The sequence below is a fragment of the Salmo trutta genome, chromosome 25, assembly GCF_901001165.1.
Source record: "Salmo trutta chromosome 25, fSalTru1.1, whole genome shotgun sequence".
NCBI lineage: Eukaryota > Metazoa > Chordata > Actinopteri > Salmoniformes > Salmonidae > Salmo > Salmo trutta.
In genome coordinates this window covers 30,357,839-30,381,796 of record NC_042981.1, presented here as the reverse complement: position 1 = coordinate 30,381,796, position 23,958 = coordinate 30,357,839, and the positions used below count along the sequence as shown (strand labels likewise).

At 44.1% G+C, this 23,958-nt stretch overlaps 1 protein-coding gene across 4 annotated transcripts in view; it reads left to right on the top strand.

Moving 5' to 3' along the window:
* The first annotated feature begins 2,614 nt into the window (after nucleotides 1-2,614).
* Nucleotides 2,615-23,958, top strand: part of LOC115162376 (bcl-2-modifying factor) — a 28,162-nt gene continuing 6,818 nt past the window's right edge. For 2 of the 4 annotated variants that reach the window (XR_003869530.1, XM_029713616.1), the window contains exons 1-3: nucleotides 2,615-2,779; nucleotides 6,061-6,260; nucleotides 6,662-6,855. Coding sequence is in view for 3 of the 4 variants with exons in the window: in XM_029713616.1 (XP_029569476.1) it covers nucleotides 6,086-6,260; nucleotides 6,662-6,855 (369 nt within the window). In the remaining variant the exon portion in view is untranslated. Of the gene's footprint in view, nucleotides 2,780-6,060; nucleotides 6,261-6,661; nucleotides 6,856-11,615; nucleotides 15,379-23,958 lie in introns of those variants that run through there. The other 2 variants (XM_029713615.1, XM_029713614.1) reach the window with 2 other exon arrangements.

Sequence of the window (23,958 nt, the reverse complement as noted above, 5' to 3'; positions counted from 1 at the left end):
TTTAAAAAAATTCTAAAAAATAAAAAACGGAAAAGTGGTGTGAGCATATGTATTCACCCTCTTTGCTATGAAGCTCCTAAATAATATCTGGTGCAACCAATTACCTTCAGAAGTCACATAATTAGTTTAATAAAGTCCCCCTGTGTGCAATCTAAGTGTCACATGATCTGTCACATGATCTCAGTATATATACACCTGCTCTGAAAACCCCCGAGTCTGCAACACAACTAAGCAAGGGGCACCACCAAGCAAGCGGCACCATGAAGACCAAGGAGCTATCCAAACAGGTCAGGGACAAAGTTGTGGAGAAGTACAGATCAGGGTTGGGTTATAAAAAAATATCCGAAACGTTGAACATTCCATGGATCACCATTAAATCCATTATTAAAATATTGAAAGAATATGGCACCACAACAAACCTGCCAAGATAGGGCCACCCACCAAAACTCATGGACCAGGCAAGGAGGGCATTAATCAGAAAGGCAACAAAGAGACCAAAGATAACCCTGAAGGAGCTGCAAAGCTCCACAGTTGTCACAGTATTCGTCGTCTCAAGAAGATGAATCATCGGACCAAAACGCAGCGTGGTAAGTGTTCATGCTTATTTTAATAACTGAACACTAAAACAAAAATAACAAAGAGAATACTGAAACAGTTCCGTAAGGTGCAAACACTAAAAAGAAATGAACTACCCACAAAAACCCTGTGGGAAAAGGCTACCTAAGTATGGTTCCCAATCAGAGACAACGATAGACAGCTGTCCCTGATTGAGAACCATACCCGGCCAAAACAAAGAAATACACAAAACATAGAAAAGGGCACATAGAATGCCCACCCTAGTCACACCCTGGCCTAACCAAAATAGAGAACAAAACCCTCTCTATGGCCAGGGCGTGACAACAGTGGAGATTAGAGTATCTGTCCATAGGACCACTTTAAGCCGTACGCTCCACAAGGAAAACGTTATGTCTGGCGCAAACCCAACACCTCTCATCACCCTGAGAGCACCATCCCCACAGTGAAGCATGGTGGTGTCAGCATCATGCTGTGGGGATGTTTATCATCGGCAGGGACTGGGAAACTGGTCAGAATTGAAGGAATGATGGATGGCGCTGTATACAGGGAAATTCTTGAGGGAAAGCTGTTTCAGTCTTCCAGAGATTTGAGACTGGGACGGAGGTTCACCTTCCAGCAGGACAATGACCCTATGCATATTGCTAAAACAACACTTGAGTGGTTTAAGGGGAAACATTTAAATGTCTTGGAATGGCCTAGTCAAAGCCCAGACCTCAATCCAATTGAGAATCTGTGGTATGACTTAAAGATTGCTGTACACCAGTGGAACCCATCCAACTTGAAGGAGCTGGAGCAGTTTTGCCTTGAAGAATGGTCAAATATCCAAATGGCTAGATGTGCCAAGCTTATAGAGACTACCATTTTGAAATAAAGATGTGTAAGGCTTTCAGCATCATACCCAAGAAGACTTGAGGCTGTAATCACTGCCAAAGGTGCTTTAACAAAGTACTGAGTAAAGGGTGTGAATACTTATGCAAATATGATTTTTCATTTTTTTGTATACATTTGCAAACATTTCTAAAAATTGTTTTTGCTTTGTCATTAAGGGCTACTGTGTGTAGATTCATAAGCGAAAAAAATGATTTAATCCATTTTAGAATAAGGCTGTAATGTAACAAAATGTGAAAAAGGTCAAAGGTTCTGAATACTTTCCGAATGCACTGTATATGGGGGATTGGAAAGGATTCAGATAATGACATTGATGGAAGCCACAATCTATCTGAAATATTAAAGCTGATCGACTCCCTAAAAAAATTATTTTACAAAAATATACACTACCATCCAAAAAGAAAAGCTATTTTTTTGTCCATTAAAATGATCAGAATTAAAGTGTAGACATTGTTAATGACTATTGTAGATGGAAATGGCTGATTTAAATATATATATATCTACACAGGCGTACAGAGGCCCATTATCAGCAACCATCACGCCTGTGTTCCAATGGCACCTTGTGTTAGCTAATCTAAGTTTATCATTTTAAAAGGCAATGTCATCCTAAATATGAACATAACATTTTGCCACAGACTGTGTTGGTATTAGGCCTACATCTGTTTAGAAACGTGTCTAGTCATAGCAAAAAGATTGTGTGGGCATAGTGTTGCAACCCAGTCATTAGAGTTTTAGTAGCCTACAACTTTCAAAAAATTTTCAAATTCATAATATCACTGACATTAATTTTTTATATCGAATATGCAGTACTAGGCTATAAACCCTTTGTGCTCACTTGTTCTTACTTTCATTGATGGCAATTTAGTTAGCTGAGTGTAAGCGACAAACCAAAGCTGTCTCACGCACGAGGGAATTTCCAATCCACGTGTCTGAATACACGATTTGGAAGCAGGATCAAAACAAACCCTCTGATTGGTTATGAAAACAAAATGCTAAAGAGCTCTTAAAGGGCCATACACTACTCACGTTGAAACGCCAAAGACACTCTATGGTAACACAATTAAATACTGCCTTCATACTGCTGTTTCTTTAAGACCACTTTATTTACTTCTTTTTTATGTTCACGCCCAGTATTTGAGGGCGGAGAGATTTTGTAGCTGATGCCTGTGAAATGAAATCAGCTTGTTGCCATTTGTCTCACAGAATCAAAGTTGCGGTGGAGTGATACGGACTAAATCCTCTTGGGTTTACAGTGAACAGAGACCATTTACATTTTTCTATACACCGGTAATATCATCGAAGGACATATCTTGTGGTGAGTTCCTGGTCATAATGTATCAAATAAATTGAACAGTGTCATTCACCTGTTGTTTTTTTATTGTATCTTTGTTTTGCTGGTCTGCCTGTGCTGTATAATGTTGGACATTGTGCCATTGAGTCGCGCTACATTATCTCTCACACCACCCCCGGTATTGTCGCTGGGACTATTCCAATTCATTATGTGTGAATATTTCTCACCGATATAGGACATTATATGGATATTTGACTATTGACTTGACAGTAGTTGCGTGTTGATGTGATATGGCAAAACAATCGTGGCCAGCCACATAACAGTCTTTTTTATTTTGTGTGCGCGTCGAATTGGCATTCCCTCTTAGTAGAGCTTAGGTCTATCGGCACGGTGTCTGCATTTCCACTGTCTCCAATGGTTTTACTCAAACTCTAAACAAGCAAGCAATTTTTCCAAGTACTCAAGTTGGGAAATAACACATCTGTGTTTTAGTTTATATAGTCTAATTCGTTCAAATTTGCTTAATAACTTGCATAGTTTATCAACAAATTAATTAGCAAGTGTAATAAGACAGATATGACAGGTTCCTTCAAAATAATCAGAGCGTGCCACGAATCTCACGATAAAGAAGAGGATCAAGAATATCTGCGGCCGCACAATAAATTATGCAATACGCTTGACAGTTGAGAGAGACGGTTGTCATTCTCATATCTCACAGCTCAGTCTCTTGACTTATTATGAACCATAGCCTATTTAAAAAAAAAAATATATATATATATTTCGCCATTATTTAACCAGGTCGGCCAGTTGAGAACAAGTTCTCATTTACAACTGCGACCTGGCCAAGATAAAGCAAAGCAGTGCGACACAAACAACAGCACAGAGTTACACATGGAATAAACAAACCTACAGTCAATAACACAATAGAAAAAATATATATATACAGTGTGTGCAAATGGCGAGGAGGTAAGACAATAAATAGGCCATAGTAGCGAAGTAATTACAATATCAGCAAATTAACATTGGAGTGATAGATGTGCAGATGATGATGTGTAAGTAGAAATACTGGTGTGCAAAAGAGCAAAAAAAGTTAATAAAAACAATATGGGGATGAGGTAGGTAGATTGGATGGGCTATTTACAGATGGAATATGTACAGCTGCAGCGATCGGTTAGCTGCTCAGATAGCTGATGTTTGAAGTTAGTGAGGGAGATATAAGTCTCCAACTTCAGCGATTTTTGCAATTCATTCCAGTCATTGGCAGCAGAGAACTGGAAGGAAAGGCGACCAAAGGAGGGATTGGCTTTGGGGATGACCAGTGAGATATGCTTGCTGGAGCGCGTGCTACGGGTGGGTGTTGTTATCGTGACCAGTGAGCTGAGATAAGGCGGAGCTTTACCTAGCAAAGACTTATAGATGACCTGGAGCCAGTGGGTTTGGCGACGAGTATGAAGCGAGGGCCAGCCAACGAGATCGTACAGGTCGCAGTGGTGGGTGGTATATGGGGCTTTGGTGACAAAACAAATGGCACTGTGATAGACCACATCCAGTTTGCAGAGTAAGAGTGTTGGAGGCTATTTTGTAAATGCCAAAGTCGAGGATTAGCCTATAGGCTACTAATGTCAGTTACCTGAATAGTTTTAGTGTCCTTTGCTCAACACATCCGTCTTGACCACACCCCTTATCCATAACCTCATTTTGACAAAGAGATAATATTTTGTCAGGTTTCCAGATAGTGGGTTTGTGTGTGTGTGTGTGGGGGGGGGGGGGGGGGGTGTAGTCTGTGTGTGTGCGTGCGTGTGTGTGTTGTCAGTATGTGTGGGGGTGATGTTTAGAGTTGTCTTGAGTGAAAGTAGACTATCTGCGAATCAATTGAGCCCAATACAGCAGGGGGAGCCACTGGTTGACACACACTTGAGGGAACAGACTTTGGTCTGTGGCAGAGAACTGAATGGTAGTTGTAACAAAATACCACCAGAATATACTTTTGTGCAACTTCCATGTTCTGGTATTGTGTTTGTCAAAACAACGCACTAAGTGGTTTTGCATGTAGGGTTTATTGCAAATGTATACAGGGTGCCATAGCAAACCTCTTTACACAGAATAATAGGCACTAAAGAAACTGAGGCAAATCTCTTTTGGTGAAGAAATGAAAAAGCATCCTCAGAACCTGGCATGTTGACAAATCCAAGGAGAGAAGAAGAGACTGGCTCCGTCTTTCTTCATCCAAGGCTGTCATTACCCATTTGCGGCAGACTCTCATTTGGAAGTGTATAGTGGTGTGGTAGTAGCCTAACCCTGTATTACAGTATTGATGGAGAGGTCTAAAAGGGTTCACGGGGCTACTTACATTTCAGCAGTATTTTGATAACTCTTTGACCGCCATATCGCTGAAGGCTGTGTGATGCTGTGAATTAACCAAACAGAGAGATTGTTGTCTGCTCTGCTAGCCAAGGGCCTCAGGAGGATCCTAGCATGAGTCTCTGCCAGTACTGGAGGGATCCTCAAGTTTGATCTTGCAGCAATGTTGTAGAGAAGCTTTTCACTTTTTTTCTTCCCTTCTTTCCCTTTTTATTTTACAAATCTTCTTTTAGAAATCTCATTAGAAGTGTAGACCTATTCATTATGAGCAAGTCTCTAGACCAAGCGTCAGACTTGTCATTTAAGCCTGTTTGTCATATTTGCAAGTCTAGGCTTTGTTGTCTCAGCTACTCTGCATGGTATAGTCTTAAGCCATTGGACTGTATGAGGGACCAAGCTAGCCACAGGTCCGCTGGGTTGAGGTCGGAGAGAGATGGAGACTGCCTCTCACTCAACCCTGTCTGCCAAACCCCCCATTTTGGTACATTTAGCCAACGAGTCTCCAAACCACAGCCAACTGTGTGGTTTGATCACCATGATGAGCTGAGCGATTTGTCTAAATCAGCACTGTGCTTCACAACCACAGACTGAGAAGAGCTCTGCTAGCTTTCTGTTCCACATAGATCTCCTCTATGGGCTGTACTCTGCTCTGGCTGGATCAGCCAGCATGGCCTTTATTTATAGAAGGGTAGTTATTATGGATTAGAAAGGTTGTCTTTAATAGTAATTATTGTTCTGACCAAATGACCAAGTACATTTACAGAATGGTAAATGTTCTCTATGGTCCTGCCTGAGGCTAGGTCCTCTCATTAGTACAGAGAGAGACATGTTTAGAATCCACATTGATTTGAAGGTAAAGATCCCAATTTGTCAATATCAATACAGTAGTCAATGGAAGTCTTAGCAGAGCAATATGCTTAACTCTCTCTCTCTTCTCCCTCTAGGCAGGTCTTAGAAGATTTCTGCCGAATGGATGATGAGGAGGATGATGTGTTTGTGCCAGACTCCTCCCACTGCTGGCGCACAGCCTTCAGGGAAATAAAGTACGAGGACAGAGGCACCCAGACACCCAGCCCTGCCCTGGCACTGCCCAACGACATGCTGCCCTGTGGGGTGGCCCAGGAGCCCAGACCACTCTTCTACGGTGAGGCCTAAAAACCCACGCACGCACACACACAAACAAACACAGTGTGAGAAATAGGTAAGAGTGGAACTCTGCTGTAGTCAGCTCCTGGCGCCTGATAGTCCGAGCCACAGAAGCTTTTATGACCTGTGTGTAGTGTACCCAGCTGCTTTCCCATTCAGATGGCGCCACATCAGGTTGTTTAGCCTGGGCCTGTGCAGACGTGACGACAGGCCATACCTGTATAACTGACCCTTTACTAGGACACCGTGGCGCTGTCTGTCAGTGATGCCCTCTTTGTCCTGGCACACTACAGATAACGCTGGTAATTGAGAAGATTACTGTATGTAAACTTTGGAGTGTTATTTGTTGCAGGGCTTATGAAATTGACCTGACCAGTATCTATGGCCTTTTTCCTACAGGCAACGCAGGCTTTCGATTGCACTTTCCAGCACGGTTTGAGCAGGTTGGAGACCAGGGGCCTCAGGAGCAGCATCAGGGGGAGCGAGGGAGGATGGAACGGCTTCTACAGCAGCCAGTGCAAAGCATGGAGGTCTGCATTGGACAGAAACTCCAACTCATCGGAGACCAGTTCTACCAAGAACACCTTCAACTGGTGAGGATACCCACTGTGACTGACTGCACAACACAGCTAAAGCACACTGGATAGGCCTACTGTACTCAGGGGCCTGCAGAGAGAGTGAGCACCAGAAGTGGCTTCTTTAGGGGCATCTGTTGTAGTCATGTCTAAGTGTCCCATGTTTGTTTTGGCCAGTGAACATGAATTAGCCCATTGTTCTGACCTCTCGTTCTACCCCTCCAAGACACAGCTTAACCAGGGCAGCCCCTCCCCCTCAGCTTCCTGTTTATTTGTCTCTGCCTCTCTCCCCCCATTTCCTCCCTATGCTGCCACGGTGCCACAGGGGGCATGAAGGAGTCCACCACAGACATTATGGTCAGGGTGACATTGCTAGTTACTCTGCTGAATACGTTGAAGAGCTCAGACTGTGACTCTCTTGACATCAGTGGAGGCTGGTGGGAGGAGCTAAAGGAGGACATGCTCATTTTAATGGCTGGAATGGAATTAATGGAACAGAGTCAAACATGTGGATTCCATATCTTTGGTGTGTTTGATACTGTTCCATTTATTCCATTCCAGCCATTACAATGAGCCTGTCCTCCTATAGCTCCTTCCGCCAGCCTCCTCTGCTTGACATACTATACATTTGGTTGTATTGGTGGTAGAACTGTGGATCTTGAGATTTTCTTTCTGCAGAGCACCAATGGCACGTTTTGAGGAGAAGGAAACACTAAGAGAGTAATCAAGCAGAAAAAAACTAAAGGCACACACTTACACACATAAACTCACTCAACACACTCTCACATTGAGAAAAAGCAGAAGTGGCCGGACTAGGTAAACATGTTGTAACCTGAAGCTTGGCGCATGAGCCCGGGGGAACAGATGTGGTTAGGGAGTCTCCAGCCAGTCCTGCAGATCAGTTGCCCCCACCACCCACAAGACACTCCCAAATAAGAGGGCTGTGTGTCTGGAGGAGGGGCCAGGAGGGGCCCACTCACTTAATGCACACCCAATCTAATGGGCTTAGGGGTTTGACCAACTAAAGACAACTGTCTTGAATTTCCTCAAAATCGCTTTCATGAAGTGCATGGACCTCTTCAGTCTCATATAGATAGATATTCAAGGCTTTATTTTGGCTCTGAAACTACAGATTGGTGTAACTAAGCAGACTTCATATTCGCTGATGTGTTTCTGATTTTCTCCCACACTCCGGCTGAGGTTAAATTAATACCACAGACTGCTGTCCTGTAGCCACACTGCACCGTGACTCATCTGATGTGACACAGGAAGTTAAAGGCAGAGTCAGGCAGGCGTTATGTTATCAGGGCTGCGATACACAGACTGACGTACAGCAGAGACAGACCAGGGCAGAGGATGAGGAAGTGGCTCTTGCTCTCTCCTTACTCGCCTGGGTAAATGCAACAACAAGTGAGAGTAGTCAGAGTGAGAACACTGTGATGTCATATCCTGAAGCTGCAGAGCTCTAGGGCACTCCTCCACACTGCTAAGCCTAGCAAGTTAAGGAAAAAAACAACTGTGAGGTAACTTTTAATTTTTTTTCAAGCCCAGAGAACAGTGGATCTGGAATATTGACTTTGGCAACATACTGTATATAGCAACCAACAGTTAGGTGTTATTTCAGTCCTTGATGTTATTGACTACTCTCTTGTCATTCGAGTGGGCAGAATTACTGTTCTTGTCTGCAGAGCCCACTCAGCCCAGGGAGTTGTACAGGCCTGAGTCGCTGAGAGTTTCTCTCTGCATGTCTGGCTGCTGTTGAGTGATGCTTGGACAGACTAACCCATACAGATCAGTGTGGTTTTTTTATGCGTGATCTCTAGTTTAGCCCATGGCTGCTATTCCTGGCGCTGTGCTTTCGTTGTGTAATGCAGTCTTCAGCAGTGAGGTAGGTAACCCACCTCAGGCTGCTGGTGCTTGGCAGAACAGTGTGTGTGTGTGTGTGTGTGTGTGTGTGTGTGTGCACACGTGTGTGCATGAGAGGAAGTGTGTGTGTGCGTGCATGTGTGAGCATGAGTGTGATAGTCTTTCAATCTCTCACTTGGACTGCCACCTTTCAATGATATGTCTCTCGCTCCATCCCTTTCTTTCTCACTCTTGTCAATCGATTATTGAAATCATGTATTGTAGAGCATCAGAAGGCTTTCAAACGCAGTTTGACACCCATCTCCTTGCCTGACTCACAAACATCCCCTTCCGTTTCCGTATCATCCTACCATCATGGCCCATGGCAGGGGGAGGCAGTAAGGTACTTAAGTGTGTAAGTGGAGCGTTGGTGCTGACACATAAACTGCTCTGTCTGAGAAGGCTGGAGAGACAGAGCAGAGGCCCCGAGAGCAGAGCAGTACTGACATGACATGAGGACGGCAGCCATTTGAGACATGGCAGTAATGACAGTCACAATGACAGGAAGACTGCCACAGTCTGCACGGGTCGAGGAGCAGAGTTGGGTTACACCAAGACTCCTCCTGGTGCTCTCGATGAGTGTTGAAAACCCAAGCACTGAATGGCCCTAGGGTGTGTGTGTGTGTGTGTGTGTGTGTCTCAGATCTCCATTCCTTATCTTCTCACTGTTCTGTAAGGGCACTTCACTTTCTCTACAGTTGTTGAGATATATATGTCTAGATTCCTGTCCTCTCCTGCCTGTTGGCTGTCCACTCCTGTCCTGAGATGTGTGGCTCTGAGTCTCTGGCCCACTGGTCGTTGCCTGTCTGTGTAGGTTATAAGCCAGTGCCTCTGTGAGTGTTAGGACAGACAGACAGACAGCCAGCATCATGAGGCTCTGATAAAACACATTAGGGTTGTGTTGGCGTGATGACACTCTGCATCTGGCTAGTGTCTGTTCTCTATCGCTGGCTAAATTTAGAACCTGACCGAGTCATATTAGACAGTTGGTGGTGTGACTCGTGACTCATGAGTGAGCGACAGGGCTGGCCCACACCCCATCATCTCTGAGCTGAGCTGGGTGGAGGAACTAGAAGAGGAGAAAAGGTCACTGTCAAACTCAGGGACTTTCTGCTGCTGATTTTAGAGGACAGGACATTGTGGCTGTGAAGCAGATATCATGTACACATTGATATCATTAGGTGTGGTTTAAGCAATGTTTGTTGATAAAAAGATATGAGCCCATTGTGTTAACAGATGGCCTGGAAGTATCTTGCCCTGGTATTACTCACTGTAGGCCTACAAACACTGTACGGCATTACTGACAGTCACAACTACCTGTAATGGGCTTTGCCCTCTGTGAGAGCTGGCCTGTTCAGGTGTAATCACAGACAGATGGATGGGCTTGGTAATGTCCTTTGTAGTTGTAATTAGATCTAAAGAAAGATTGTCTCAAGGCAGATCTGTGTTGCTATGTTAGCTGTTGTTAGGGCTCAGAGTGTCTTCAGGTGAACTAGTCCAATTTGTGCTACGTATAATGTACATTTATGAAGAAGACTTTATGAAGTCGACAGTGTTATTATGCACTTATCGAAAATATCCCTCAGTTAGCTTCAAATAAATGCTACAACACAGAACTAGCACGATCAAGGTCCCCAGTAGTGCCTCAAATAGTCAATGGCGATTCCTGATAGATTGTTTTATTTTCTTTTTTTTAACAAAAATTGGTGTGTGTGGAGCGTGCAGGAGCCGGTTTGCACCTGGCACCAGCCTACGCAACACTCTACAACAGCGTTTCCCAAGCTAAAGGTTGCGACCCTATGTGGGGTCGCCTAATTTAAAAATGATCACAGGAACTAAAATAAAAAATCACGCTTGGTTTATAGAACCGGGGTTATGTCAGTCACCTCCTATAAACGCTAGATACAGTTGTAATAAACAGAGCGGTTTCTGTTTTCTTCCTACAAATATGTCTCTATCTTTTGAACGGTTTAAGCTGTGGCAGAGAACCTGGGTCTTACCACAATGGAGAGTGCAGGCTAGTTATAAACAGCTTGATCTCTGGGGTTGGACACAGATGCTGCCTCAGCTGTCGTGTTAAGATGGTACAAGTCAACTCGGCAGTCACGCTTTGGTGGAATTGGAATACAGTGGGATAATGTTGCCTGAAACTGGCAATGTGCTTACAGTGTATTGCCAAAACGTATTATCCAGCCTATTGCTGGTCTTTGTTAGTTTATGGTGTGTGTCTAAAAATAGCCATGGTGCTATCAGGTCCGGTAGTGTCTGTTTCGTCTGTAGATGAGTTACTTTGTGGAGCTAAGCTCAGCTGTCATACTGAGATGTATTTCTGTGGGTCTCCGCCCTTCCTCAAGTGCTCCCTAATCCTATTTAGTGCAATTATCTTATCTCCTCCTTTCAATGGCAGAGATAGCATTATCCTCCGAATCACACACTGTCCAGTTGGCTCTCTTGCCAGAGAGGGAGGCTGCTCCGGATGTGCTGTTGGATTCTGCTTCCATAGACAAGAGCTGTGCAATGAATGTGTCTGTGGCATGGGGTGGTAATTAGTGTTACACTGGCTGTATAGGGTTCTCAATCCTGCACACAAAGAGACAGCGTTAATAAGTAGTGCTGGGGACAGGCACAGACTGTTGTGAAAATATCAGCGCCATTCCAGTTTCTGGTTTTGACTTACTCCTCCTCAATTTACTCTGTTGATCCCTCTCACTGACAATCACCACACATCACTCACCGACAACCATCCAGAGCTCCAACTGAACACCCTGGTAAGTGAATGATGCCATCATTTGTCATTGACTATGCCAGTTTCCTGACTATCCTGTCCACATCCTGTTCTGACTCGGTTGTTTTTCTCCCTTGTTTTGTTGCAGTATCACCGAAACCAAAGGAACATGAGGCCCTTGTGGTGGCGCCTGGCCTCAGCTCTGTTCACCCTGCTGTTTGAGCAGGAGGCCATCGCTGGAAGGGGGAGAGCAGGGTGGAGGTGATGGAGAAGACCAGCCCAGACCACCCCTCTCCCACAGGGACTGGACTCCTAATGGCACTGTCAAATTTAACAAGGGTCGGTTGGGGGAAAAGGAGAGAGAAAAGGTCACCGCAGGACGGAGACAACCATTTTTTTACAAGGTTGATTTTTTTCCAAGAAGATGCCATGTTGTTTCACGAGATTCCTCTACTGGACGATGTCCTTATTTTGGTAATTGTGTGATGTAATATTTTGTACAGTCATTGTTCCTGTTGAATTTGTTTGCACTTCCGTATGTGTACATCTTGAATGGCCTCCATGGACCTGGGAATGCCTTATCAATGTCTCCTGCCACAACCCAACAACTGTTGACATGAACCAAGCAGAATAAAGCAAGAGATGGAGGGATCTGAAGAAGGGAAAGAAGAGTGGTTCATGGGGTTTTCTTTTCTGAAGTTTCCCAGGAAATAATCGGTCAAACTTGACAACTTACAAATTTCCAAAGGCACAGTTTCTCAGAACAAAGCATTTTGCACCTCAACTCGTCCTTCTCCTCAATGGGGTTGTGTATACTGTCATAATACTGTTATATTACATGTTGATTTTTCTTTGCTCTTCCAGTCACTTTCATTGCATTGATTTCACTAATTGTTGTTTTTCCCTGTGTCACCAAAAGTAAGAAGAACAAAATGGTGGAGCACTCAGTGGCTTCTAAGGTGGTTTGTGCCACTTTGTTGTGTGAAGGTAGATTTCGATTTCGATTTATTATGATCCCCATTAGCCGACGCCAATGGTGACAGCTAGTTTTACTGTGGTCCGACATATAACGAAAAAGACATTACAGACAAAAGACTTTTACAATTTAGATACAACTTCCGAGACAAAGGGGATCCCACGAGTTACTTCAAGTTACTAAGAGAGAATACCGTATTTTCAATCATAGTCTATTTCAGATTGATCTTTTACTAATTCCATAAGTCCCAAAACTGGACCCCAGCCACTGTAAGAAACAGTGTGCTGATCATTTTAGTCTCTTAAGACTTTCAGGCCCTTCAAGTGGAGCTATGGATCCACATTGTTTGCACTATAATACATTAGTCAGGAGTAGATTAGGTTACAAAACCAACCTCTGTCATTCAATGAAGGTGTTTAACTGTATCTGATTTCGCATGGTAACATTACAATGTTTTCAGTCACATTTCCATTCACATATCATCACAGGAACTGACCAATGGACCAACAGTCTGCGGTACAAGTGATGCTGGAAATTCCAGCGTTTTTAGCCCTCTAACTGATGTGCTTTTTAACCCACTGTCAGGTATTCAATTGTATTCTGGACACCAATGAAATAATGTGCAAACAAACCAGTGAAACAACAGCCTTTCCTCTCCTCTCCTCTCAGGATTCTTACATGGGCTTTTATACTTCTTTTTGTACCTGTGGGGTGATCTTGTATTAGTTCTTTGTCCTCAGATCCTGTGGTGTAACTGTTTGAAAGAAATTACCACTGCTAATCCAATTGACAAGAGGAAGTGTCTGAGATTAGAAGTAACTGGTAGTGTGGAAGACTGTATTTACTGTTGAAATTTGAATCTGTTTGATGTATTCTTGAAGATGCTGTTTGTTGTACATTTTATTGCCTTTTTACTTTACTTTCGTCCATTTTGAAGGAGCAGTATACATTTTAGACACAACTCTTATTAACCCGGTTATGTTTGGTCCTACAGTACTTATGTGTCATCATCTGTCTTTATAATCAGAGCTTTTTTCCAACCCTTCATTTAGAATACTGGAGATATGTCTCAGGGCCAGGGAAAATACAATACTCTTAGTAAGAGTTCCCCATGTAGAGTAGAAGGACAAAGGAAATGAGTGGTTAAGTCCAATTCTGTTGTCTGCATCAGTTGAAATACATTTGATACATCACCGTAGATACAAAGGTACACTTTAGACAGAGTGGTCAGATGATTACGCTTGCTATGACTCTGTTATGGCTGGGACTACGTTAGAAGCATGTGGGGCAGTGAGAGATCAGCTGAACGTTGGTGTTGTTTGTTGTTGTTTCCTGCAGATCCTGAACACTGAGCCAGTCACCGTAGCTTCCTGTCTCACTGTAGCACATTGACCAGTTTCTAAACTTGCTTATCTCAGTCTACTGTAGGCTACATCTATGTGTACTGCTCCTCCATTTCCTTTAGGACTTTTAGTGTTTTCAGTTTTGTATTTATTTTATATTTATTTTTTGTATATTCACCCTTTTCTACTGTATAGATTTTGTGTGCAATTTATCTTCCTTTTTTTGGTTCTAGATGTGTGTATGATACATTTGTTTGACTGTGCAGAGCGATGGTTGTCTGCACTGTGTCTGGTTTTCCCTGAGGGTAATAATCTCCAGAAATGGGCCCAATCGGTTAAGGCATTTATCTAAATCAGCCACGTCACGTCATCCATTCAGTAGACGGCAGTAGAATCTATTTCCTGGTCAATGGCTTGGAGCTGGATCAGTAACCTTCAGATAATTTGCCTCGTTTTTCTTTAGTCACTGGGCATTGGTTATGGGTTCAGTCCTTTTTGTCTTCTTTAGCGTTCTTTTGTAATCAACATGCACTGGAAAGTACTTTGCGTCTGTAGAGCTGGTGGCTCCCTGAGCTATCCCTGTGTTATTGTACAGTGTACTCTGGACCGTTCTCTCAAGTCTGTCAGGTGCTGAACTAGCTGAGTGTGTCTTTACTATAGCAGACCATTGACGAAGCTTTAACCTGTATAGGACATTTTTTGATTTCTTTGAATGAGAAACACGCCACCATGGTGCCCAGAAATCATTTGTTAGAGGGTTCTGAAGCTATGTAGTGCAGATAGTATATGGCAAGTCTATCTCAGCACTGTGTAAGGCTACAGGAACTCAAAAGAGTGAGTTTTGTATATTATGGATAAACCGTAAGTGTCTTGAATTTTTGTAGTCCACTTTCTTTAAATTTGAAGTTTTTTGAGGAAGGTTTCAATTTGTATGTTTATTTTTTTATTATTTGTATTAAGAACCTTCCTTGGTCATTGTCTTTCGTAACTTTTTAAATGTCTTTTCATATGAAAGGGCCAGGTTTTATATGGACAGTTTTTAGGCTTTTAAATCCTTTTTAATACTTGTTGGATCTTTTTAACGAGTCCAATGAGATCAAGGGCTTTTTCGTATAAAAATGAACTTGAAACATTCCTTTTGTGACTGGTTCTGGTGTAATCATGTTTTCAACGACAACAACAAAACTAAAAATGTATTTCAGTGTTGTACACCATATGATATCTGACATCATCACCATTAAACATGGTCCTTTCTAAGGAACCGATGAACTGTACATGTATTACTGACACCCTGGAAAATGCCTTTAACTGCTCAGTTTCAACTAAGTCTTGATTATCACACGCTCTCTGTACTCCCAAGAAAAGAGACCCAGTGAAAATGTAGCATTTCTGTAAACATTGACTGTGTGTTTTCGAGACTGTACTGTGCACTCATTTATTTTTTAGCGTTTCATTTTTGTTGTCGAAGGACAATTTGTTATGTAGTGCAATATGCTGTACATATAAGAGCTTTTCTCTGCAAATCTTTTTCTGAATTTCTTCTTGTTTTTTTGGCTCTTTTTTTTCAATAAAATGGTATTAAAAGTGCAAAAGGTTTCTCTGTTATTTTTCTCCCCAAAAAGGTCCCCTGGTAAAAGTAGATGTTGTGGTTACTTGATAAATGACTCAAGTTGTGCTGAGGCAGAACTTATTATTCTCTCCCCTCCTACAATGTCAAACATCAAGACGTCCATGTGTTACAAGCATCATTGTGAAATGAAGCCACTTGAAACTAGCCAACCATCTTGAGGATAGCCAGCCAACCATTAGAAGTTAGCCAGGCATTTGGCATTGGTAGTGCTCATCACATCCCTCCTACTGAGAGTTCATTCATTTGGTTGGAGCGATGGGGCCTTTGGCCTGAGGATGAATGCTTAGCTGCTCTGTCTGAACACACACACCACACCTGTCTAGCAGGGCGATGGCAACACTGAGGATGAATAGCAACTACCGAAGACCTGTGTTCAACACTTTTATTGCACACAGTGTCCATGAAACTTATTATGTGAGTTGTTAAGAAATATTTTACTTCTGAATGTATTTAGGCTTCTCATAACAAAGGGGTTGATTACTTATTGACTCAAGACATTTCAACTTTTCATTTTTAATTAATTTGTAAAAATGTCGAAAAACAATTCCACTTTGACATGGGGTATTGTGTGTAGGTCAGTGACAAAAATCGAAATTTAATCCATTTCAAATTCAGGCTGTAACACAACAATTTGTGGAAAAAGTAAAGTGGTGTGAATACTTTCAGAAGACTCTGTAAGTGTTTCAAATGACATCATCAGTGTGCATGGTGTGATTTTAACCACTTATGAGTAGGCATTGCCTACTAATTGCCTACTAATTAGTTGATGATGTCAGTGGAAACACTTATCCTACACTATCTTTTATACTACAAAACATAGAAATGTGCAATTTTCACATATGTTGATGTTGGGCTGGAGATTATGAATATGAAGTTGACATTTTTTTAAACATTTCCCTTAAAGCATAAGGCATCACATTAAGTATGATATTCCATCACTTTTACAGGGCCCAATAATGCACAAGGGACATGTTTATATCTGTCATCGGCAATATATCAAGCCCCCTGCACTCAGAGCGCCAGTAGAACCCTGGTAAAGAGTGTCTCTTTACCAGTAATCTGCAAGCACAGCAGCAGTGGCTCTGACCTTTGTCGAAGTGACAGTAATGCAGAGCGATGGCACTTCTCTCCTTTGCTCTATACATGGACCAGGGCTCTGTTGGAGACCAGGACATGATTTTTGAATGGCTACCTTTTCTCTGTACCCCACACACAATTACCTGTAAGGCCCCACAGTCAAGCAGTGAATTTCAAACATAGATTGAGCCATACAGACCAGGAAGGTTTTCTGATGCCTCACAAAGAAGGACACCTATTGGTAGACGGGTAAAAAAAGCAGACACTGAATATCCCTTTGAGCATGGTGAAGTTATTAATTACACTTTGGATGGTGTATCACTACACCCAGTCACTACAAATATACAGGCCTCCTTCCTAACTCAGTTGCTGAAGAGGAAGGAAACCGATCAGGGATTTCACTGTGGGCCCAATGGCGACTTTTAAACAGTTACAGAGTTTAATGGCTTTGATAGGAGAAAACTGAGGATGGATCAACAACATTGTAGTTACTCCACAATACTAACCTAATTGACAGAGTGAAAAGGAAGCCTGTACAGAATAAAATATTGCAAAACATGCATCCTGTATGCAAAAAGGCACTAAAGTAATAATGTAAAAAATGTGGCAAAGCAATTCACTTTTTGTCCTGAATACAAAGTGTTATGTTTGGGGCAAATCCAATACAACACATATTTTCAAGCATAGTGGTGACTGCATCATGTTATGGGTATGCTTGTTAAGGACTGGGGAGTTTTTCAGGATAAAAAATAAATGGAATGGAGCAAAGCACAAGCAAAATCCTAGAGGAAAACCTGTTTCAGTCTGTTTTCCACCAGACACTGGGAGATGAATTCCCCTTTCAGCAGGACAATAACCTAAAACACAAGGCCAAATCTACACTGGAGTTGCTTACCAAGAAGACAGTGAATATTCCTGAGTGGCCGAGTTACAGTTTTGACTTAAATCTACTTGAAAATCTATGGCAAGACCTGAAAATGTTTGTCTTGCAATAATCAATATTACCTCCTATAAAAAGGGTTCCAAAAGGGTTCTTTGTGGCGGGATAGGGTTCTACCAAGAACCGCTTTGATCAGAATAACCTTTTTTGGAAGACAATGTTTCTTTGTAAGGCAAGAGGTTCTACCTAGAGCCTAACCCATGACAGTCTAAGCCCTGTCTAAGCTGGGGAGGGGGTTTCTACTAAGCTATATGGAATTTTTTAAGGTCATACCAAGGATCATTTAGCATTTGATTTTGAATTTTAAGACCCCTTGAAGTATCAAAAAATATATTTTAAAAATATTTTAGGAAAAAAATGTTTTTCCCTTACTGCTCCAAATGCATTAAATAACAGATTCACAACATGGAACAACAGATATTCCCCCCCAAAATTATAGAGATGATCATCCTATTCAATAAGGCATCTAAGGTTCTTTCAAGGTAAAACATGTATTCCTTTGGTTTAGTGTCAGGAATTGACATTTTAGTAGTCAAAAAGAAGAAAGCTTTTTCAGTTGGACGGTACTCCTAAAAAAATAGAGATGATCATCCTGTTCAATAAGATATCTAAGGTCATACTTTTTAAAGAGCTGTTTAACATATTTGTAAACATAAAACACACACTTTAGTAAATTACATGTTCATATAACTTTTTTTAGACTTGTGGTATGTAACATAAGTATTTATAGACTATTTCTGGCTCCTACCTCTCATCTTTCCATAGAGGGGTCATAATAGTTTATAGTCCAAACCGTTTGGACGCTACAGACAATTTTGTGAGAAGACCAATTTTTGGGATGTCTCATGGTCTGTCACCTTTCACCGCAGATGCCGAAGTGCAAAATCGGCGGATGAGGTGGATTGAGACCCATCCAATGCAAAAAAAAACAATATCTCTAGTTGAGGGATTTTCGTGGGGATTGTTATTATGCTAATTAGATTTGCGCAGGGGCACGGACATCGACTCATTAACATCCTAATAACTGTTTTCTGGAAGAAAGGGTTCTTTGATAATTCCTTGGAAGGCAAGGGTTCTACATAGAACCATACATAATATTTCCCAGCATGCTCTATTGTTTGTTTTACTCTAATATCTGTGTTCTTGAATGTACATTGATTCGTTGATTAATTTTATGCTACACAAAGATAAATAGCATACAGTTTTCTAAACTAATCTAATCTGTTAGTAATTGGATTCATTGCACCTGTTACTGAGATGGTTTTTCCAATTTAGATGATTGAGGTAGTCTCAGTATTTAATTTTTCCCTACCCTGGCAGTCATTAACATTTCACTTGTTGGATATCCTAACTCTGGTTGGATTCCAATAGAAATTACACATCACTTTGCAAGCCAGCATAATGTGACTTGCAGGCCTGATGTGGCCTGTAAACCAGGACTTTCCTTACACAACTCTGTTAGGGTACAACTAGGCCCTCAAAGAAAGGCCTTGTCATATATGTAATGAATTGTCCATTTTTTTAAATTGTAAGGGCTAATAGTGCTCGTGGAACCCTTCATAGCGGGTTCTAGGCAGAACCCTTCATAGAGGGTTCAAGGTAGATGCCACGTCCTGACCATAGAAAGCTGTTATTTTCTATGGTAGAGTAGGTCAGGGCGTGGCAGGGATTTTTTTGTAGTTTAGTTTTTCTATGTTGTTATGTTCTAGTTTTGTATTTCTATGTTGGGTTTTTGTTTGGGATGATCTCCAGTTAGAGGCAGCTGGTCATCGTTGTCTCTAATTGGAGATCATACTTAAGTAGGTGTTTTTCACACCTGGGTTTGTAGGAGATTGATTTTGAGTTAGTGTATGTTTCACCTCTGCGTCACGGTTTGTTGTTTTTTGTTCTTTAGTTATGTGTATGTATTGCATAGTTTCACAGTGAAAATAAAATGTTGAACGACACACACGCTGCACTTTGGTCCGGTCCTTCCTACGACAAACGTGACAGAATCTCCCACCACCAAAGGACCAAGCAGCGTGGTCAGCAGGACAAATGGACATGGGAGGAAATCCTGGACGGGAGAGGACCCTGGAGGCAGGCCGGGGAATATCGCCGGTCAAGGGAGCAGATGGAGGCTGCAAGAGATGAACGGTGAATATATGAGGCACTAGCCCGGCAACAATGGAAGCCCGAGAGGCAGCCCCAATCATTTTTTGGGGGGGGGGACACGGGGAGATTGGCAGAGTCAGGGTGGAGACCTGAGCCAACTCCCCGTGCTTACCGTGGGGAGCGAGTGACGAAGCAAGCACCGTGTTATGCGGTGATGCGCACTGTGTTGCCAGTGCGCATTCACAGCCTGGTGCAATCTGTGCCCGCGCCCCACATTTGTTGAGCTAGGTTGAGCATTCAGCCAGGACGGTTTGTGCCAGCTCTACGATCGAGACCTCCAGTGCGCCTCCACGACTCAGTATATCCTGTGCCTGCCCCACGTACCCGGCCTCCAGTGAGCCTATCCAGCCTGGTACGCCCTGTGCCTGCTCCTCGCACTTGCCCTGAGGTGCGTGTCACCAGTCTGGTGCCACCTGTGCCAGCCCCACGCATCAGGCCTCCAGTGTGCCTGCCCAGTCCGGGGTGTCCTGCTCCCCGCACTTGCCCTGAGGTGCATGTTACTAGTCTGGCGTCACCTGTGCCAGCCCCACGCATCAGGCCTCCAGTGTGCATTCCCAGTCCAGAGCTTCCAGCGACAGTTCCCAGTCCAGAGCTTCCGGCGACAGTTCCCAGTCCAGAGCTTCCGGCAACAGTTCCCAGTCCAGAGCTTCCAGCGACATTCTGCAGTCCGGAACCTCCTGAGACGGCCCGCAGTCCGGAACCTCCTGAGACGGCCCGCAGTCCGGAACCTCCTGAGACGGCCCGCAGTCCAGAGTCTTCAGCGACGGTCCGCAGTCCAGAACCTCCAGCGGTGGTCCGCAGTCCAGAACCTCCAGCGGCGGTCCGCAGTCCAGAACCTCCAGCGGCGGTATGCAGTCCAGAACCTCCGGTGATGATCCACGGTCCGGGTCCTTCGGCGACGATCCAGAGTCCGGTGACACAAAAGCGGAGGGATCAACGGGCGGAGCCGCCGCCTCTGCTGGAGGATCCGCGGGATGAGAAGGTTCTGCGTACTGCACCAGAGCCGCCATAGACATTAGTCACCCTCCCTAACCCTCCCTTTTTCTTCATTTATTTTCGTGTTTGTTTAGGTGCGTTTGGAGTCCGCATCTTTTTTTTGGGGGGGGGGGGTACTGTCACGTCCTGACCATAGAAAGCTGTTATTTTCTATGGTAGAGTAGGTCAGGGCGTGACAGTTTTTTTTTCTAATTTACTTTTTCTATGTTGTTATGTTCTAGTTTTGTATTTTTATGTTGGGTTTTTGTTTGGGATGATCTCCAATTAGAGGCAGCTTGTCATCATTGTCTCTAATTGGAGATCATACTTAAGAAGGTGTTTTTCCCACCTGGGTTTGTGGGAGATTGATTTTGAGTTAGTGTATGTTTCACCTCTGCGTCACGGTTTGTTGTTTTTTGTTCTTTAGTTATGTGTATGTATTGCACAGTTTCACAGTGAAAATAAAATGTGGAACGACACACAGGCTGCACTTTGGTCCGCTCCTTCCTACAACAACTGTGACAGTAGAACCATATACATGGGGTTCTTTGAAGAACCCTACATAGAGGTATAACCCTCTGCAAAGGGTTCTACCCAGCAACAAAAATGGTTCCCCAATGGGGACAAACTGAAGAACCCTGTATGGTTCTACTTAGTACCTTTTCTTAGGTGTAGGGCTCTATTCAATCTGTATCACTGAAGTTGAGGAATGTTCCCGCGTTAGCGGGGACAGTATTCACGGTAAACACTGCATTTGTTGGCTCAATCAGAAATTACTTTTACATTTGTATCGCGCAATCTGTAACGCTTCAGCAATACAGATTTAATAGAACCCCTAGTTTATCTCCTTTGGACCATATCTTACAAGGATCATCATTACAAAAATTACAGTAAAACCCAGTATTATTTTGTCTTCAGCTCATGCTGAGTTGACTAGACCAGTCAAAGCTGTGCTCTGTGTAAAGTCATCTCCCCCAGGGCTGACACGTGGCAGTCCGATTGTCATGGCTGCCAGGTAAGATTTCACACCCCACTGACACCTGACTGACCTGTTTGGCCACTTCCAGCAGGAGAACTCCCTGGCCTCAGGCACTGGCCCCAACTCACGTATGTGTCAGAGGATGTGGAGGAGTCTCAGCCCAAGACTAGAGAACAGCTATCCCAGCCATGGAAAAACACACACAACTGTTCACACTTGTAGATATTATAGGTTTGTCATTTAAAGTATCTCTTCAAATCCTAAAAAAAGCAACAAGAGGCTAAGAATCTACCAAAAGGTGAAAGTGAAAGAGTATTTGACCAAAACAAGTGAAGCAGTCAGGCCAGGTGTTATCAGTGCAGTGATTGTACTTTGTTAGCATGTACTTTGTCTGCTCTGAGGGGGGAGGTGGTAATCCTCTCCTGGGTTCACTCTCCCTCAGGGGGTAGAAGGCTGAGGCTCTGCTCTGCAGCAAGAAAAGGTGGAAGGCCCCATGGTTCCCTGGCTCCCTAGTCTGCTCCTCTTGGCTCAGCACTTTTGTGGGCTTGAGTCTTGGCTGTTCCTGGCACAGACAATGGGCTCTTTGTTCCCCGGGCCGCCCGCTGAAAGAGGCACCCATTAGAGGGAACGTCTATCTCTGGGGTCAGGCCCAGGGGTCACTCACAAGTGCAGCTCTTGTTTATGTCTGCAAAGCCAATCAAAACAGTGCAGCCTAAGTACGTAGTTAACTCGTCCGTGTCTGGATCTTGTGGCTGAGTGGGGCGGCTCACAAGAGGAAAAAAAGAGAAGACGCTTGTGATTGTGCTCAGCTGATGCACAGAGTCAATCTCTGCCTTTCATTCTGTCTATGTATCCTCTGGTAAGTTCTGTTTTCTCTCTGTAGAGGCTGAGAGTGGTGCTGAAGGCATCAGATAGGCACGGTATTAAGTAAAGAAAGTAGCTGTGAGCTGGAGAATAACAGCAAATTAGTGCTGACAGGCACCTCATCACCCCCTGTGTTCCACCAGCCACAGAACCCCCATCCCCAAGCACTGTACTCCTACCCAACACCATCTCACCCAAACGGAGAGGTAATTACTAACAGCGCACTCATTTCATTAAGCTACATTTCAGAAATACATTTTTCTGGTGGGAGAAGCGAGTGACTACAGCTCATTTGAATGTGGCTTCTATGACATTGTTAGTTGTAACGGGGTGCGTACTGGCGGCAGAGAAGTCAGGCGCAGGAGAGCGAAAACTGATTTACAACGATGTCGTTTAGTAAACATAAAAACCACCGTAAACAGAACAATCAATGAATGGGTCAAACAAAACCCAGTATCCACCAGCATAACATATACAAGCACTACAAGAAACAATTTCGGACAAGGACATGGGGGGAACAGAGGGTTAAATATACAACATGTAATTGATGGAATTGAAACCAGGTGTGAGGGAAGACAAGACCAATGGAAAATGAAAGGTGGATCGGCGATGGCTAGAAGCCCGGTGATGTCGACCGACGGACGGCGCCCGAACTAGGAGAGGGACTCGAGGCAGCCCTGCCGGCTGCCTCGATACCTAGAGGAGTGTGACCTCTGCGGCCACAGATGGTGCACGAGCTGGAACCCCCTCCGGTCTCCCTGCGCAACGCCCCTCCCAGCTCCATGGGTATCAGAGAGGGGGTGCATGGGGATGGAACCAACAGACCCCGATAGACAGGTCCACCAGCCGAATAGACAGGTCCACCAGCTGGTCGAACGTGAGGGTGGTGTCTCTGCAGGCCAACTCCCGACGGACGTCCTCGCACAGACTGCAGCGATAATGGTCTATCAGGGCCCTGTCGTTCCATCCCCCGCCGGCAGCCAGGGTCCGAAACTCCAAGGCGAACTCCTGTGTGCTCCTCGTCCCCTGCCTCAGATGGAAGAGGCGCTCACCCGCTGCTATACCCTCCGGCAGGTGGTCGAAGACTGCCCGGAAGCGGCGGGTGAACTCCTTAAATTGGTCCAACGCCGCATCTCCCTCTCTTCACACGGCATTGGCCCACTCCAGGGCATTCCCGGTGAGGCACGAGACGAGGGCGGACACCCTCTCACGGCCCGAAGGAGCCGGGTGGACGGTTGCCAGGTACAAGTCCAGTTGTAATAGGAACCCCTGGCAGTTCGCAGTCGTCCCATCGTATTCCTGGGGCAGGGAGAGGCGAATCCCACTGTGACCAGGAGAAGGAGGAGTGCTTAGTGGAGACCCCGGTTGTGCTGGTGGAGGCGGTTCTCCCAGCGGTCCATTGTCTGGACAACGCGGTCCATGGCAGTGCCAAAATGGTAGAGCATTGCTACGTGCTCCCGAACGCGCTCCTCCACCCCTATACCCGGGGTACCTGCTCCTGCTGACTCCATAGGTTTGGTCCGGAATTCTGTAACGGGGTGCGTACTGGCGGC